Genomic DNA, 17899 nt, shown 5'->3' on the forward strand with positions numbered 1-17899 from the left:
CGCATTAGGGTCAGAGCCACTGCGTGCGGTTGTGGCGGTCGTGCCACACAGCTCCTCCTCAGTTGGGTGCTGAATGCGCGCCAGTTGTGGCATTTGGCAGAAGGAAGGAAGCTATGGTGGAGGTTTGTTGGCACCTATGACATTCATGTTTTTTTGCGCGTGGTTACTTTGTTGTCCTTCCCCCACCCCCTTCGATGAGCACGGTAGGCTTCGTACGGCGCGAGAGAAGTATCAACATACGCACGCACGTACGGCGAGTTTTGGGGTCGCGCCGCGTGTCTCGTTCGGCGCGATGTCCGACGTTTCACTCCACGTGCTGGGCAACGGCTAAGCCTGCCAGGCTGCGTGGAGAGAAACGCCGGACAGCACGGCCAAGGGCACGGCGGTCCGACATGAACGCGCACCGGAGTGAGAGAGCGAGACAGCGAGAGAGAGACGTCGGCCAACGCCCCTTCTCTTCGGGTGCTTTCCGCTGTCCGCCCATCGCACGGCCATCTCCTCCACGCCACCCCCACGCGAGCCGAAGCTCGGGAGACTCTTCTCTCCGATGACCGCGCGTCTCTCTCCTCTCTCTCTCTCTCAAGCCTTCTCCATCGCACCTTACCGTTTCGTCTGCTGCACCTCTCCACCCCGTAGCCTCCAACACCCCCCCCCCCATCACCTTCCCCTCTCACAATAAAAGAAACCTCCAACGTCACCTCTCATTCGAATGATCCTACATTTCGGGTGTTTTCCTGCCCACGTGCACGCGGGAGGAACGACGCTCATCGCCGATGGTGGCCCTGAGCCGGTTGTGGAAATTCCACGTTCCTATGCCGGGGGCCAGCACCTACAAGGGTGAGCTGCGCATGCACTGGGCACCTTCTCTCCCGCCTGGCCTGCGGGGCCGTTGTCTCCAGGGGGGCCCAGACGTCCCTTGGGGCCTTCGGGGCCATCTTCACCACGGGGGCCAGCGGGCCCTGCGTCTCCCTGCCGACACGGGCACACGGAGACACGGGGTCATCATCGTCATCAGCAGCAGCAGCATCAGGAACAACATCAGCTGCAGCATTATCATCATCAGCAACAACTACACCATCTGTAGGAACAGCAGCAAAAAAAAGTAGCAGCGGCAATATCACCAGCAGCTGTTTCGTATCACCATGTCGGAATGATCACCATGATCATCATGATCATCATTAGTGGCAGCAGCATGATGATCAGCAGCAGCAAAAAATATAGCAATCATCACTATCATAGTCAGCGACAATATCATAATTCTATAAATAGTAGTTATCATCATCATCGTCACTGTCACCACTACTACCTCGGTCACCACCGTCATCATTTTAACTTCAGCAGTCGCAGCTCCTTCGCCAGTGTTGGCGGATGCCACTGGCAGCGGTGCTGCTCGAATTCTGCCTTTCTCTGCGACAGAGAACCCGTCTATGAACTCAGGTCGCCTCCTCTCGCCCCGAGATTCGTGTTGTTGTTGTTTTTTTATCAACTCAACTTGGCTGCCGGTTCGGGCCACATCCGAATCTCTCCGGGGCCGATTTTGCTGACTGGGCCGAGCTGGATTTCCTACGTCAAGAGTCTGAGCCAGGTGGAAATGCGGAGACGCTTCATTTCTAAAAATTTGAATTACTGTTGTCGGACACACGGCTTTGATCGTTGACAAAAAAAGTGTTTTGTTTGACATCACAGCGCCTCGCCATCGCTTCCTTCCTTCTGACAGATTCCCCAGTGGGCACGATGCGTCCAACACCCGCTCGCTGTGTCATCATCGCCGCCACCGTCTTGGATTTGGGTCTTCCCCCTGGTCACCAACCTCTGGGTTTGCCACTCCAATGTCCATTTGGGTAACCTGCCCTCCTCCTCCACCCTGCACTCACGTCCCATCCACCTCCTCTCGCTCATCGTGTCTACTGTGTTCTCCTGCCACATTCCATTCCGAACTTATAAGTTGCTCAACCCTCTCCGACCTTAACGTTCCTCGCATCTTTTGCATGAATGAGACTCAAAGGCCGGCAGCTCCGTATCATCCGCTGCCATAAATGCATCTCTCTCCCACCCTCCGCCGCACTTCCGAATAACACGGTTGGCTACGTACGGTGCGAAAGAAGTTCATACTCACTAACCTGGCTCTTAGTACTAAAATTCACATCACTTCTGCTTCAAAATTGTACATGCAGTCCCTCAAAATCCTGCTGTGCTAACGTAGCTAAGCACAATTGTCAACAACTCTTCCTAAAATGCTAAGTATGTAACGTTTCATAAAATGTCCCCTCTTCAGAGTACATAAATGTAATACGGCCACCATATGACGTGATGACGAAATGTTGACTCTCTCGCCTTGTACGCAGGAGGTCGTGGATTAATTCCTGACGCTGATGCCTCTTGTATATTAGGAGTTTGCATGTCTCTCTCCCCGTGGTCACGTGAATTTTTCTCCGGGTCGTCTGATTTTTCCCTCCACATTTAAAATCAACATCGCGCGTTCAAAGTATTTGGCTGCTATACATTTCCAAATTATAAGCCCACTTCGTTGAGCTATCAATCGTGACCAAGATGCTTCTGAAATGAGCTCTATAGCACTCAGTGTGCCTTACTTGGTCAAAAAAAATAAAAAGTTTGAAATAGTTGAATTTCGGGTCATAGCCTGAAATGTTGCCAATCATGACACCTTTTCCTTTTGGGCACAGCGTTGTTTGGCGATTGTGCTGAGTTTGTTTTAGTTGTGCTTGTTTGCCACCGCCAACGCAGCGGCAGCACCAAATAATCATGACACGAGTCTGCAGCTTCCCCGGCTGTGTGTCGACCGAGCAACAACCAGCGGTCAGGTCCAGCAGGAAGGAGTAGGAGGTGACGGCGAGAGGTTGCGACGGCAACATCTTCGGCTGTGGTGTCATCTCGATCGTCCTTGATCTGCTGCGGTGGGATTCGAGCGTTCGCCACCGAGCTCACGACCAGGAAAGTGAAAGCAACGTCCTTCCCGAAAGAGCACCGAGGCGGTGCCCATCTCCGTACAGCCCTCAGTCGGTGGTGGAAATCCCATACTGCTACGGTGTTAACTCCCCCACAAAGTGGTACTCAATTTTATTGGACCGGAAGGAATGATGGGTGCAGTCAACCCACAACCAGGATTTGAACTTTCAACCTTCCGGTCTTGGGCTGCTCGCTCGACTACTGAGCAACCTGGTCAGGGCTCACAACACTCAATGCAAAGGTGCCGTGGTGGTGAGATGTTATCTCCCTCGCCTTGTATGCAGGAGGTCGTGGGTTCGATCCCGACCTTGACGCCTGAATATGACGTTTGCATGTTCTCTCTCCCCGTGGCGGTGTGGATTTTTGTTTGGTCCTCTGAATTTCCCTCCGCATTTAGAATGAACACCACGCGTTTAGAGTATTTGGCTGCTCTACATGTTCACATTGATAAGCCATTCCCCGTTGGGCTATCATTTGCAGGCAGGTCGCTTCTGAAAAAGAGCTATATAGTCCAGTGGGCCTGACCTGGTAAAATGGAAAAGAGGTCAATTTACCTTATCCCCCTTGACACCCATGTCACCCTTAAAGCCGGGGAATCCATCTTCTCCCTGTCAGGATAAAAAAAACACGGAGGAATTTAATTCGATTTTTTTTTTACACGATCATAATTTCCTAATTAAAATAATTGGCATTCGCGTGAATTATAATTGTTTACGTATGTATGTGTATAGCAGTAGCATTTATTGTTTTAGTCCCAAACTGGCAAGACAGACCGCAATGGTTTAATTCACGTATATAAATATATCTTTGTACGCACGCATGTAACTCCGTGTATGTACAAACAGCAGCTTGAGTGCGTATCTCCGGGAGTTCTCTTCCCGTTACTACTTTGCACCTCTCTCCAGGCAGTCTTAGTTGAGCCCTTTCGTCTTTGTACCTTGTCTTGATAATTCCCGTTTCAATGTTTAGGGTTAGCAAGGCCTTAAAAGTTTGTGAGAGCTTTAGGTTTTAGGTTCTACCGAATTGGACGACTTTTCCGCGACCGATTAAAAAAAGCCAGCCAGAGCGGCTTGTTTGTTGTTGTAACGTTCTTACCCCGTGCAACTACTGGACATCTGTTCAAAAGAGCTTTGCAGCTCATCGGATTCCTCCAGTAAAAATATTCTGATATTCATTTGTCTATTCAGTGGAATCCTTACCTTCTCTCCTTTGTCACCCTTTATACCACGAGGCCCATCAGCTCCCTGTCATCAACAACAACAACCACTTTATCAGCACAAACAATATACAAAGGCAAAGATCCCCCATATAGCCTCTAACAGACTGTTGGGGCAGGTGCTGTTAGCGAGTGCCTATGAAGGTCGGCACGAGGGGGGACGAGGGAGGGGCGGTGTGATCAAAACCACTCCCGGCCACTTTTGTCTCCCCAGTGGCGATGTTTACACACCGCGCCAGGTACTCATTTAAGGCCGAGTCGACGTAGGGGAGCCCTCATATATTCGCCACTGATGTTGGCCGTGAGCGGAAAACTTAGTTCAGTAAAGCCCATAAATGTATGTGTCATTTGTATTACAGAAATTCAGGGTAAATTTTAGTTGAGGGCATCCCTTTATCATTGGGGGTGCTGAGACCCCCCCCCAATTCCACAATTGAAGGCTTGAGCAGCTCCCCCCCCCCCATTCCTTTGCAATTCCAAGAGCCAAGCAGTAAAAAAAGTGTTAGTACAATATTTAACACAGCTGGTTATTTTCCTTTTAAAGTTCAGCAGTTGAGAGAGCACCCATAACCGCACTGTCTGCAAGGACAAACGTGAACACAAATAAACCAAGAGGCATTGCAGCCTTTCCTCGAATACACAGGGGGTGAGATTCCATTCGATTCCTGCGAATGATGGCAGCGGCAATGTGTTCAGGAGCTAGACGCCAATGTCCAGGTCTGCCAGCCATGACGAGAGGGCTTCAGGAGAGAGAGACAGAGTCTGTGTAGGTTTGCTATTCGTCCGCCGATGGAGCGCAGACGACAGCGGTTTACAACGTGGTCTACAGGGGAGCCAGAGCGAAACGCAACGATAGACAGAGGCATCGTCGCTCTTTCTGCTGATACGCGATAAACACGGTCACGCTAACCCAGGGCTCGTTTCAGTGTGAGGTCAGAGTGAAAGCGTTTTCCCGTCAAACACAAGTGTGGGATGACGACACTCTTCTATCCGTTGGCCTCCGGGCAAGCGGAGGCCAACGGACATACAATTTTTTGTCGGATCAACCGAAATGTCGTATCGAGCCCTGAGTTTTTTGGATCAACCTGAAATTTGAGATCACAACCCTAGTGCACACATAGCTGCAAACATTTTATGATTGGGGGAATGTTTTGTTTTTAGTGATTAAAGTCAACCCAAGATGAAAGAGTAAATAAAGAATTGTGTATTTACAAGCAGCTGATTTACCTATGTACCTAAAAGAGTGGAGAATAATTATTAATGCCGGATATGCTACTGCATATTTTATAAGGCACAATTATTGGAGTATTCGTACCACTTCTATCACTGCCATTGCATATTCATAATGTTTACTGACTACATCATTTATTAATATAGTTGATGTTTATTTTTCCTGAATGATGAAACGCAAATAGTGTGCATGTGTTTGTCTTTCTGTGTGGGGGAATGGTGGTGTAGTGGTTAACGCAGTGCGCTGCAAACCCTCCTGTGGCTAAAATCGATATCTGAACCGGTTCTGGGTCTCCCCTAGGTCGACTCAGCCTCACTGAGCCCCTGGTGCGGCGTGTAAGCATCAGTATCAGGTACTGGGCGTGGTGCTGACCACCCAGCCCGTTGCGTGCCGGCCTTTGTAGCTGCTGCTTGCTAACAGAAGTGGCCCCAACAGTCTGTTCATGGTTATATGTAGATAGCTCTTGTTGTGTCTGTGAATATACTAGGGATTTACACTTACTCTCGGTCAGTGATTCCAAACCATATCCGATACAATATTAGCAACACACTAGACATCGGACTGGAAAGCGTGAATGACTGAGCATCAATCAGAATGCGACCAAATCGACATTGAGTGACATCCTAATTGGCATAGCTGATATTAAATGTTTACAGTAAAACAAGCTGCATACATGTAATTGACAGTCTTGTATAATTATAATTGATGTGAATCTCCGATGAGCACGATTGTCTACGTATGCTGCGGGAGAATAATACAGCAGTGGGATATCATATTGTCACCATTAGTGTGAACCTATAGAATTGACAGAAATGCACATCTATACAATCCATGGATGTTTGAATGTATAGAATCTACATAAGTACGCATATATAAAATGTATAGTGGTGTGAATCTATAAAGTCCAGTCCTCTAAATCTGTAGAATGTATAGCAGTGTGAATCTATATAATGTATAGTGGTCTGATCTATTGCGGTGTGAATCTATATCATCTACAGCAATGTAAATCTCTGCAATTTAAAGTGCTACGAATTATATACAATCTATGGGATTCTATATAATGGACTATGGTATGAATACATCACGACGCAACAATTTATAAACGTGACACATTGTTCCGCGAAAAAATAAAATCAGATTAAATTTTCTTTCAAATGCAAATGAACTCGGCTGTGTGCAAATCGAGCGACTGGATCCATGACGTCGTGGACGGGATCAGGTAAATACAGAATCGGTATCATGTCAAGATTCAAGCTGTGCGATTGGGTCCCGAGAAACCCAAATCGCACATTCTCAGTTGGCATGAACTTTAATTATTCATACGCCAATATGTAACTATTTATAGGCCAATTTAATAACTCATCAGGATTTTTGTTTAAATAAATAACACTTATCAGGCCCCGTGGCGTTAAGTGCAGTCTCCAACTCTAATTATGCACTCTATCTCTCTGGTATCTATGTGTAAGTACTGTGAATACTATTCTTGGTTCTTTCGGTAAAGTCACGTAGAAGGGAAACTATAAAATATGAAAAATATAAAACAATAACGAAAATTTTCTTGCTGTGGTTTTCACACCAGATAATGATGATGATTGCTTGTGTTGCAGTCGAAACATCGTGAGAATTTTATTGTTTTATATTTTTATTATTTTGTTTCCCTTCTACGTGACTTTACCGAAAGAACCAATAATATGAATCCCTGCAGTCACGAAAGCTTTAAATCAAAATTTAATGTGAATAAGTTCCATTGCCTGAATCATCAACTGTTTGATATTGATTTCCTTGTAAAGCCACGCAGTGTTATTGCTGAACGTGGTGTGGTGGTTGGTTGGCGGTGCTTCACAACAGTGCACCCACAATTGTGGACATCTAGGTTCAATTCCTTCCCATGGTGTGCATCATCACCAGGCGTCGCACATGGTGGATGAATGTGGCTTCACCCTCAACTCGGTTGACTCAGCTCGAAAATAAATTACACTATACTATTTAAACTATTGCTTATTTTACCAGGTAAGGCCCGCTGAGCTGTATAGCTCTTTTTCAGAAGCGACCTGGCTATCACAAATGATAGCTCAACAAAGTGGCTTATCACGTGGAAATTTATAGCAGCCGAATATTCTAAAAGCGTGTTTTGTAAATGCGGAGGAAACAACCGTGAGGCCCCAGAGAAAAATTCACACGACCACGGGGAGAACATACAAACTCCAAATATACAGCGGGTGTCAGGCTCCGGATTTAACCCACGACCTCCTGTCAACCAGGCAAGGTAGTGAACATCTCCTAGCCACCGTGGCGCCAGACGTGAAATACGTTGCTGAAATTCGTGCCCACTACAATAAGCATTGCCATGAAAAGCCAGCGCTGCGACGGTGACATAGCTGGTCAGGCGAGTGTGCCCGTGGTGGCCCTGGTGACCAACCGACCATCTTTCCCCTCTGTCAGAATAAATGAGTTCACTGTCACTGTATCTTGGGGATGTGGCCATAATTTAGACGCCGTATAAATCCGCATTGTATAATTGTACAGAGGGACAATGAGAGACAGCTCACGAACAGCATTCGCTGCCAATGGCGAATCTGGGCTCAAGAGAGAGCAAGAGAGAGAGAGATACATATCCCTGTCGTTATATTTGTGTGCGGCTCATTGGTTTCAAATTTGGGTGTACGTACGTGTCTCCGTATTAAATCTCTCATTAAAATGAGCCAGCCCGTGCCACTTAACTACATCTGTTTGTGCATCTAATCATGAGCTAATGACCCAATAATCATCAAAGGATCATTGTGCTGCTGCTGCTGCCTGGCTCTGGCAAAGTGAATTTTGTCGGAAGAAGTTTCGACTTCAAAAGGCAGCGTTAAATTGCATGCAATTACATCGATAGATTTTTTTTAAAGCGTGACAAAAGTTTTTTATCGAATCAAAACATATCAGTGGTGTCTCTGCTCAAAGGAACACGAGGCTTTGCTGATCTCTGTTGGTTGCCCGAAGGTAGTGGTGTAAATTGAGTGTTACTATGGCCGGGGCCAAATCTCTATTCGGTTCTCCCTTCAAACGTCAACACGCTCTCCCCTGTGTGTTAACACACTCTCCCCTGTGTGTTAACACACTCTCCCCTGTGTGTCAACACACTCTCCCCTGTGTGTTAACACACTCTCCCGTGTGTGTTAACACACTCTCCCCTGTGTGTCAACACACTCTCCCCTGTGTGTTAACACACTCTCCCCTGTGTGTTAACACACTCTCCCCTGTGTGTTAACACACTCTCCCCTGTGTGTTAACACACTCTCCCCTGTGTGTTAACACACTCTCCCCTGTGTGTTAACACACTCTCCCCTGTGCGTCAACACACTCTCCCCTGTGTGTTAACACACTCTCCCCTGTGTGTCAACACACTCTCCCCTGTGCACCAACACACTCTCCCCTGTGTGTTAACACACGCTCCCCTGTGTGTTAACACACTCTCCCCTGTGCGTCAACACACTCTCCCCTGTGTGTTAACACACGCTCCCCTGTGTGTTAACACACTCTCCCCTGTGTGTCAACACACTCTCCCCTGTGCACCAACACACTCTCCCCTGTGTGTTAACACACTCTCCCCTGTGTGTTAACACACTCTCCCCTGTGTGTTAACACACTCTCCCCTGTGCGTCAACACACTCTCCCCTGTGTGTTAACACACTCTCCCCTGTGCGTCAACACACTCTCCCCTGTGCACCAACACACTCTCCCCTGTGCACCAACACACTCTCCCCTGTGTGTTAACACACTCTCCCCTGTGCACCAACACGCTCTCCCCTGTGTGTTAACACACTCTCCCCTGTGCACCAACACACTCTCCCCTGTGCACCAACACACTCTCCCCTGTGTGTTAACACACTCTCCCCTGTGTGTTAACACACTCTCCCCTGTGCACCAACACACTCTCCCCTGTGTGTTAACACACTCTCCCCTGTGTGTTAACACACTCTCCCCTGTGCACCAACACACTCTCCCCTGTGTGTTAACACACTCTCCCCTGTGTGTTAACACGCTCTCCCCTGTGCGTGTTAACACACTCTCCCCTGTGTGTTAACACACAGGGGAGAGCGTGTTAACACACACTCTCCCCTGTGCACCAACACACTCTCCCCTGTGCACCAATGAAGTTTTCCTCCAAACTCACAAGTCGTTACTTTTGGGGGTAAATCCCGAGGCTATAATGTCGTGATGGCGGTGGATGTTATTTCGAGTTGGTCAAATTGCAAAATTGTCAATCAATTGTTGCCAATCAAATACATTTGATTGGCTCTGTCAAGTGGTGGAGGATTATAGTCAAAACATTAAAATGCTTACACAATCAACCGAAAGATACTAATAATTAATCATATTGGCCGTTAACGCCTACATAATAAAACAATTAACAGCTTCCTTCAGTCTGTCTGACCTCACACTGAGTCGTGATTATTTTAATGACTCCGGAGGGTTGATGACGATGATGCTGACGATGATGACAATGATGACGATCATTATTGATGATGATGATGATGTGTTGAACGGGATGTAAAATCGTTCCGACTGCGAGATCGCCGACACACTTTCCGGGTTGCGGCACGCAAGATGATGTCCGACGTTTCGCTGCATGCCTTCGGGGAGCTTCACTAGGAGGTCAACGGAAGCTACCAGCGTGCGGGGCAAAACGTTGAAACATTCCGAGACAGAGAGAACAGTACAACAGTCAGACAGGGAGCAGTACAACAGTTATACAGGGAGCAGTACAACAGCTAGACAAGGAGCAGTACAACAGCTAGACAGAGAACAGTACAACAGTCAGACAGGGAGCAGTACAACAGTTATACAGGGAGCAGTACAACAGCTAGACAAGGAGCAGTACAACAGCTAGACAGAGAGAACAGTACAACAGTTAGACAGAGAGAAGAGTACAACAGCTAGACACAGAGAGAACAGTACAACAGCTAGACAGAGAACAGTACAACAGTTAGACAGAGAGAACAGTACACCAGTTAGACAGAGAGAACAGTACAACAGTTAGACAGAGAGAACAGTACAACAGTTAGACAGAGAACAGTACAACAGCTAGACAGAGAACAGTACAACAGCTAGACAGGGAGCAATACAACAGTTAGACAAGGAGCAGTACAACAGCTAGACAGAGAGAACAGTACAACAGCTAGACAGAGAGAACAGTACAACAGTTAGACAGAGAGAAGAGTACAACAGCTAGACACAGAGAGAACAGTACAACAGCTAGACAGAGAACAGTACAACAGTTAGACAGAGAGAACAGTACACCAGTTAGACAGAGAGAACAGTACAACAGTTAGACAGAGAGAACAGTACAACAGTTAGACAGAGAACAGTACAACAGTTAGACAGAGAACAGTACAATAGTTAGACAGAAAGCAGTACAACAGCTAGACAGAGAGAACAGTACAACAGCTAGACAGAGAACAGTACAACAGCTAGACAGAGAACAGTACAACAGTTAGACAGAGAACAGTACAACAGTTAGACAGAGAACAGTACAACAGTTAGACAGAAAGCAGTACAACAGCTAGACAGAGAGAACAGTACAACAGCTAGACAGAGAACAGTACAACAGTTAGACAGAGAACAGTACAACAGTTAGACAGAGAGAACAGTACAACAGTTAGACAGAGAGAACAGTACAACAGTTAGACAGAGAGAACAGTACAACAGCTAGACAGAGAGACAGCAGTACAACAGCTAGACAGAGAGCTGTACAACAGTTAGACAGAGAACAGTACAACAGTTAGACACAGAGAGAACAGTACAACAGCTAGACAGAGAGAACAGTACAACAGCTAGACAGAGAACAGTACAACAGCTAGACAGAGAACAGTACAACAGCTAGACAGACAGCAGTACAACAGCTAGACAGAGAACAGTACAACAGCTAGACAGAGAACAGTACAACAGCTAGACAGACAGCAGTACAACAGCTAGACAGAGAGAACAGTACAACAGCTAGACAGAGAGAACAGTACAACAGCTAGACAGAGAGAACAGTACAACAGCTAGACAGAGAGAACAGTACAGCAGCTAGACAGAGAGACAGCAGTACAACAGCTAGACAGAGAGCAGTACAACAGCTAGACAGAGAGACAGCAGTACAACAGTTAGACAGAGAGCCGTACAACAGCTAGACAGAGAGCAGTACAACAGTTAGACAGAGAGAACAGTACAACAGCTAGACAGAGAGAACAGTACAACAGCTAGACAGAGAGAACAGTACAACAGTTAGACAGAGAGAGCAGTACAACAGTTAGACAGAGAGCAGTACAACAGCTAGACAGAGAGACAGCAGTACAACAGCTAGACAGAGAGCAGTACAACAGCTAGACAGAGAGACAGCAGTACAACAGCTAGACAGAGAGCCGTACAACAGCTAGACAGAGAGACAGCAGTACAACAGCTAGACAGAGAGCCGTACAACAGCTAGACAGAGAGACAGCAGTACAACAGCTAGACAGAGAGCAGTACAACAGCTAGACAGAGAGACAGCAGTACAACAGCTAGACAGAGAGAGCAGTACAACAGGTAGACAGAGAGCCGTACAACAGTTAGACAGAGAGCAATACAACAGCTAGACAGAGAGCCGTACAACAGCTAGACAGAGAGACAGCAGTACAACAGCTAGACAGAGAGACAGCAGTACAACAGCTAGACAGAGAGACAGCAGTACAACAGCTAGACACAGAGAGACAGCAGTACAACAGCTAGACAGAGAGCAGTACAACAGCTAGACAGAGAGCAGTACAACAGCTAGACAGAGAGACAGCAGTACAACAGCTAGACAGAGAGCCGTACAACAGCTAGACAGAGAGACAGCAGTACAACAGCTAGACAGAGAGACAGCAGTACAACAGCTAGACAGAGAGCCGTACAACAGCTAGACAGAGAGACAGCAGTACAACAGCTAGACAGAGAGCCGTACAACAGCTAGACAGAGAGACAGCAGTACAACAGCTAGACAGAGAGCCGTACAACAGCTAGACAGAGAGCAGTACAACAGCTAGACAGAGAGACAGCAGTACAACAGCTAGACACAGAGAGACAGCAGTACAACAGCTAGACAGAGAGACAGCAGTACAACAGCTAGACAGAGAGCAGTACAACAGCTAGACACAAAGAGACAGCAGTACAACAGCTAGACACAGAGAGACAGCAGTACAACAGCTAGACACAGAGAGACAGCAGTATAACAGCTAGACAGAGAGACAGCAGTACAACAGCTAGACAGAGAGAGACAGCAGTACAGCAGCTAGACAGAGAGACAGCAGTACAACAGCTAGACAGAGAGACAGCAGTACAACAGCTACACAGAGAGACAGCAGTACAACAGCTAGACAGAGAGAGACAGCAGTACAACAGCTAGACACAGAGAGACAGCAGTACAACAGCTAGACAGAGAGAGACAGCAGTACAACAGCTAGACACAGAGAGACAGCAGTACAACAGCTAGACACAGAGAGACAGCAGTACAACAGCTAGACAGAGAGAGCAGTACAACAGGTAGACAGAGAGCCGTACAACAGTTAGACAGAGAGCAATACAACAGCTAGACAGAGAGCCGTACAACAGCTAGACAGAGAGACAGCAGTACAACAGCTAGACAGAGAGACAGCAGTACAACAGCTAGACAGAGAGACAGCAGTACAACAGCTAGACAGAGAGCCGTACAACAGCTAGACAGAGAGACAGCAGTACAACAGCTAGACACAGAGAGACAGCAGTACAACAGCTAGACAGAGAGCAGTACAACAGCTAGACAGAGAGCAGTACAACAGGTAGACAGAGAGCAGTACAACAGCTAGACAGAGAGACAGCAGTACAACAGCTAGACAGAGAGACAGCAGTACAACAGCTAGACAGAGAGCCGTACAACAGCTAGACAGAGAGCAGTACAACAGCTAGACAGAGAGACAGCAGTACAACAGCTAGACACAGAGAGACAGCAGTACAACAGCTAGACAGAGAGACAGCAGTACAACAGCTAGACAGAGAGCAGTACAACAGCTAGACACAAAGAGACAGCAGTACAACAGCTAGACACAGAGAGACAGCAGTACAACAGCTAGACACAGAGAGACAGCAGTATAACAGCTAGACAGAGAGACAGCAGTACAACAGCTAGACAGAGAGAGACAGCAGTACAGCAGCTAGACAGAGAGACAGCAGTACAACAGCTAGACAGAGAGACAGCAGTACAACAGCTAGACAGAGAGACAGCAGTACAACAGCTAGACACAGAGAGACAGCAGTACAACAGCTAGACACAAAGAGACAGCAGTACAACAGCTAGACAGAGAGAGACAGCAGTACAACAGCTAGACACAGAGAGACAGCAGTACAACAGCTAGACCCGCAAACGCGAATGCTGAGATGTGTGCTCTGATGGAGTGCAGCACTCTGACGGCTCGTGGCAGCCAAGACGACGCATCGTCGATAACGAACCGAGCTCACCTTGACACCTCGAGGACCTGGGTATCCAACGGGACCCTGAGCTCCTGGAGGACCCTGAAAGAGAGACGCGACAATCACATCGCCTTAGTGTTACTTAATAATAATAAAAAAATACATTTAAGTCCTTTGTAATCCACTGCTGGATTACAGGCCACCCCACACCAAGTCACTGCCACTTGCAGAGAGGCGATGAGTTCTGTATAAGGAGGCAGCACAGCAAGCAGGATGTTGTACAAGCTGCGTGGCGTTTTAAGTGTTCTCAATCATGGATCCGAGCATCTTATTCAGGGCACTGCAACAGATAAATCAAAAGCAGGAGCCTCCAAAACTACGGACCGTGAGACTCTTTCTTGCAGTTTGTGTTTCATGCACAGGCGGCCTCCGATATACGGCACCACGGATCGATTTTACGACGAGAAACTTGATGGACGACGCGTCTTTGAACGCGTTTGAACGGAGTCGGTCCGGTTTCCGATGTGACCTGCCCGTGGAGCTTTAGTTCTTCTTCAGTGTGATTTTGTGGACTTTTACTGATTAGACCAATCAGTTTCAAAGACAATGCATATATTATCAGAGTACGTTTTTTGTTTGCACTCTGGCCACAAGTAGTGTGGTTAATGCAGACCTGATTCCTTGTAAAAGGTTTCAGTTCGGTGTTTTAACATCTTAACACCTGTTTTGTTGCCAGAAAAAAAGGGGAAAACCTATTCTGCTATTTTGGTACTGGCAAAGGAGGCCCCATGATGATGATGATAATTAGACCCCGCTAAGTACGGCCGATAAAAGGAAAAACACACAGATCGACGAGTGATGCCTTCCACAGTTTCTACTGCCTGTGGGAAAACAGGGGTACGATTTACGACGACGGTGCTTTCCAGGAACACACAGTGACGCCGTACAAGCGGGGGACCCCCTCGATTACCGATGGCGTCCCCGCATCGCGCGCTGCCGAGCACAAGTGAAGAGGCGAAGAAATGTAACCGCGTAGGAACTCCTTCCGTCGGCGGGGGCCTCGCGTCGTTTCAGGGAATGACCCTGGAAGGTGACGCCACGGGAAAACTTCTGAGGAGTCACCTCAGAAGATCTCTCTCACCAACCGGTAGTGGGCGCTGCTTCAGCCTCTGTGAGGAGTGGTTTTTCCCCGGCTTGTCACGCGTCCGGTATTTTTTTATACGTATATATATTTTTTTAGATCTCAGAAATGAGCACGAAAAATGTCGTACTGTGGACATTGTGGGGGGTGGGGTGGGAGGGGGGGCACTGCTCACGAATGTTCCCGTGTGGTTGCTGAGCAGGTAACGGGGTCAGTGAAGTTCAACCGCCTCCCCAACTACGCCACGGATAAGCGCAGCTCTCCTACACTACGACTGCGTGAAATCTACACCACCCCGTCTACCAACTCGGCGCTCAGCCGACTGCTATGCACTCCTGTGCAACGCTAAGGTTCCGCCACCGGCATAACTAGCGCCTCGTTCAAAGGGGGCCAACAAAACACAGGCTCAAAAATTCCACGACGCGTCTAAAAATGTCGTGGTTGTCTCTTAGCCGTGTCTACATTTTCGGGGTGTCCTGACAGTTGCAGCGGCTGTGCCCCTGGGTGAAACGCAGGGATCAAGTCCAGGATCTCACAGCCCAAATCTATTCCATCGCTTTTTGTAAATCGTAGGGAATCCCATCACAGCGAGGCAATGCGCGCGGGCTGGAAACAAATGTGCTGCTCACTAACAGCAGGAAGGCCCGACTCCCCTTCATGCCTTGCATGCATGTCCGTAATGTGACCACCACATAGCATGTACAAACCTATCAGCCTTTGTACAGACTATTCAGAACTTGAGTTGGTGGTTTGGTCAAGGCTGAGAGCATTGCATGCGATCTCGACACTGCCGGCTCAGGGTCTTTAACAAGGCCATTATGAGCCTCTTGTTCTCTTGTTCTAGAGATGGCTGCAAGAGGTACTCACGGCTCCCCCCTTCTCTCCTGGTTGACCTTCTTTGCCTGGGTGACCCTACAGACCAGACACACACACAGGCACAAAGACGCAGGCACACACACATGATTTAACACCTGAATGCAAACACGTATATCTATATGTAAATACACACATGCAGACAAATCCTATTAAGAAGATAGTTTTTGGTTTTACAGTTCACCTGTGTCTGTCGCTGTGTTTGTTCAAATGTCTCCTGGAACTACCACTTAACGATCATCCTAATTGGCACTCGCATATTTTAGTAGGTAGTATGTGTTTGTATACAGCTATCATTTGAGGCCAGGTCGTTTTTGAAAAAATATGTTGATACCTCAGTGGGCATTACCTGGTAAGATAAAACATAAGTTAGTTGTATTTATTCTTGGTTCTTTCGGTAAAGTGACGTAGAAGGGAAACAATAAAATAATAAAAATATATATAAAACAATAAAATTCTCACGACGTTTCGACTGCAACACAAGCAGTCATCATGATGACTTCAACACAAGCAATCATCATGATGACTGCTTGTGTTGCAGTCGAAACGTCGTGAGAATTTTATTGTTTTATATATATATTTATTATTTTATTGTTTCCCTTCTACGTGACTTTACCGAAAGAAACAAGAATATGAATCCCTGCAGTCACGAAGGCTTTAAATCAAAATTTAGTTTTATTTATATAAAAGTGATGTTTACCTTTCCTACACTTTGCATTCCTATCGTGTTTGTGCACTGTTTGTTGTTGTGACGTTCGGACCACGTGCCCCTACTGGACATCTGTGAAAAAGAGCTTTACAGCTCATGGGATTCCTCCAGTATAAATTAATATTCTGATTCTGATATCAGTACGTGTGCGTATGTGTGCACCCTACGTACGTGCCTCCCAGAATGGGAACCGAACCACGAACCCTAGGTCCAGAGGGCCAGGGCCACCCGGAGTTTGGCTGTAGGCCATGGCCGGAGGCCCGGGACAGAATGCCACAAGGGGGGTGGGGGGGGTGTCCCCGCTATTGATTAGCGACAAACAAAAAAAACGATGCCCGTTCTGGAACCTCTCTTCTGCATGAGGCACGGGGAACATTTTCCCTTAGCCCCCCAGCTCCGGTCGGTGGCGGTCAGCGACGGACGCTTTGACCGCCCTGGTTGTAAGCACGGAGCCACACAGTTGTACCCGCCACAAGTCGCTGCGACACTTTGGAAATGCATGGCGGAATCCGTTTAACTGTGGGCGGAGGGCTGGGGGAGAAACGTCGCCCGAGATTAGCGTAGTGCAAGGCCAGGCAATCATTGTCCCAATTTGCGAGTGACAGCTCCCTTACTGGGATGATATGCAATGCAAAGGGAGGGATGTTGCGGTGAGCTGCACATGCTCGTGGATTTGTAAACAGTGAATGCTCTTTTATGGACTCGGATGACCAATAAGATGATGATTTTGACCAAGCCATAACTCGCACGAACATAGTCCAGAGCCATTTCACAATCTTAACTCTAACCCTAAACTGCTTGCCCATGATTAAATCCTGCAATAACCAAAACCAAAATCCTAACCCTAACACTGGAGTGCCTGGAGCAAAGCCGCACATGGGAGCGGTCATCGCTGTATCCCATACAGATGGTACAGATGTGGATTAGTCCACACTTGCTGGACCGTATTCTCCTGGCGAGCCAGCGTGTGGCACCTCGACGCCCACGGGAAGGGAGTTTCACAACAATCGTGTGATTCACCAACCCTCGCATCCGCAGTGCTGGATTGCAGGTCACGTGCGTAGCCAGCACCACCACCTGGCTATCAAAAATAATAGCTACAGTACGCAGAATCCTTCGAATCCCAACCCGATACCTAGTCCTCATTCTCGTCTCCAAATTGCACGGGTGTCTGCGTAGGGTGCGAACGAAGTCCAACATGCACACATAGTGATTCCAAAGTGATATGTTTTAATGAGTTACTTTTGTGGCTCTGACGAAAAGAAAAAAATTTGGATCGGAACGTTTTTGTGACACATGAACGATATGACATTAATAGACATGCAGAGT

The 17899-nt window shown here is 47.5% G+C and overlaps 1 protein-coding gene across 3 annotated transcripts in view; it reads right to left on the reverse strand.

The window, feature by feature from the left end:
• Window positions 1-17899, reverse strand: part of LOC116953253 (uncharacterized) — a 305948-nt gene that overhangs the window by 122720 nt on the left and 165329 nt on the right. For all 3 annotated transcript variants that reach the window (XM_032973299.2, XM_032973298.2, XM_032973300.2), the window contains 5 exons: window positions 15856-15900; window positions 13896-13949; window positions 4167-4211; window positions 3522-3575; window positions 862-969 (listed from right to left, as the gene is read on the reverse strand). In XM_032973299.2, coding sequence (XP_032829190.2) covers window positions 862-969; window positions 3522-3575; window positions 4167-4211; window positions 13896-13949; window positions 15856-15900 — 306 coding nt within the window. The remainder of the gene's footprint in view (window positions 1-861; window positions 970-3521; window positions 3576-4166; window positions 4212-13895; window positions 13950-15855; window positions 15901-17899) is intronic.

This window comes from Petromyzon marinus, chromosome 50, assembly GCF_048934315.1.
Source record: "Petromyzon marinus isolate PM22_M1 ecotype Great Lakes invasive population chromosome 50, UKy_Petmar_22M1.pri1.0, whole genome shotgun sequence".
Classification (NCBI taxonomy): domain Eukaryota; kingdom Metazoa; phylum Chordata; class Hyperoartia; order Petromyzontiformes; family Petromyzontidae; genus Petromyzon; species Petromyzon marinus.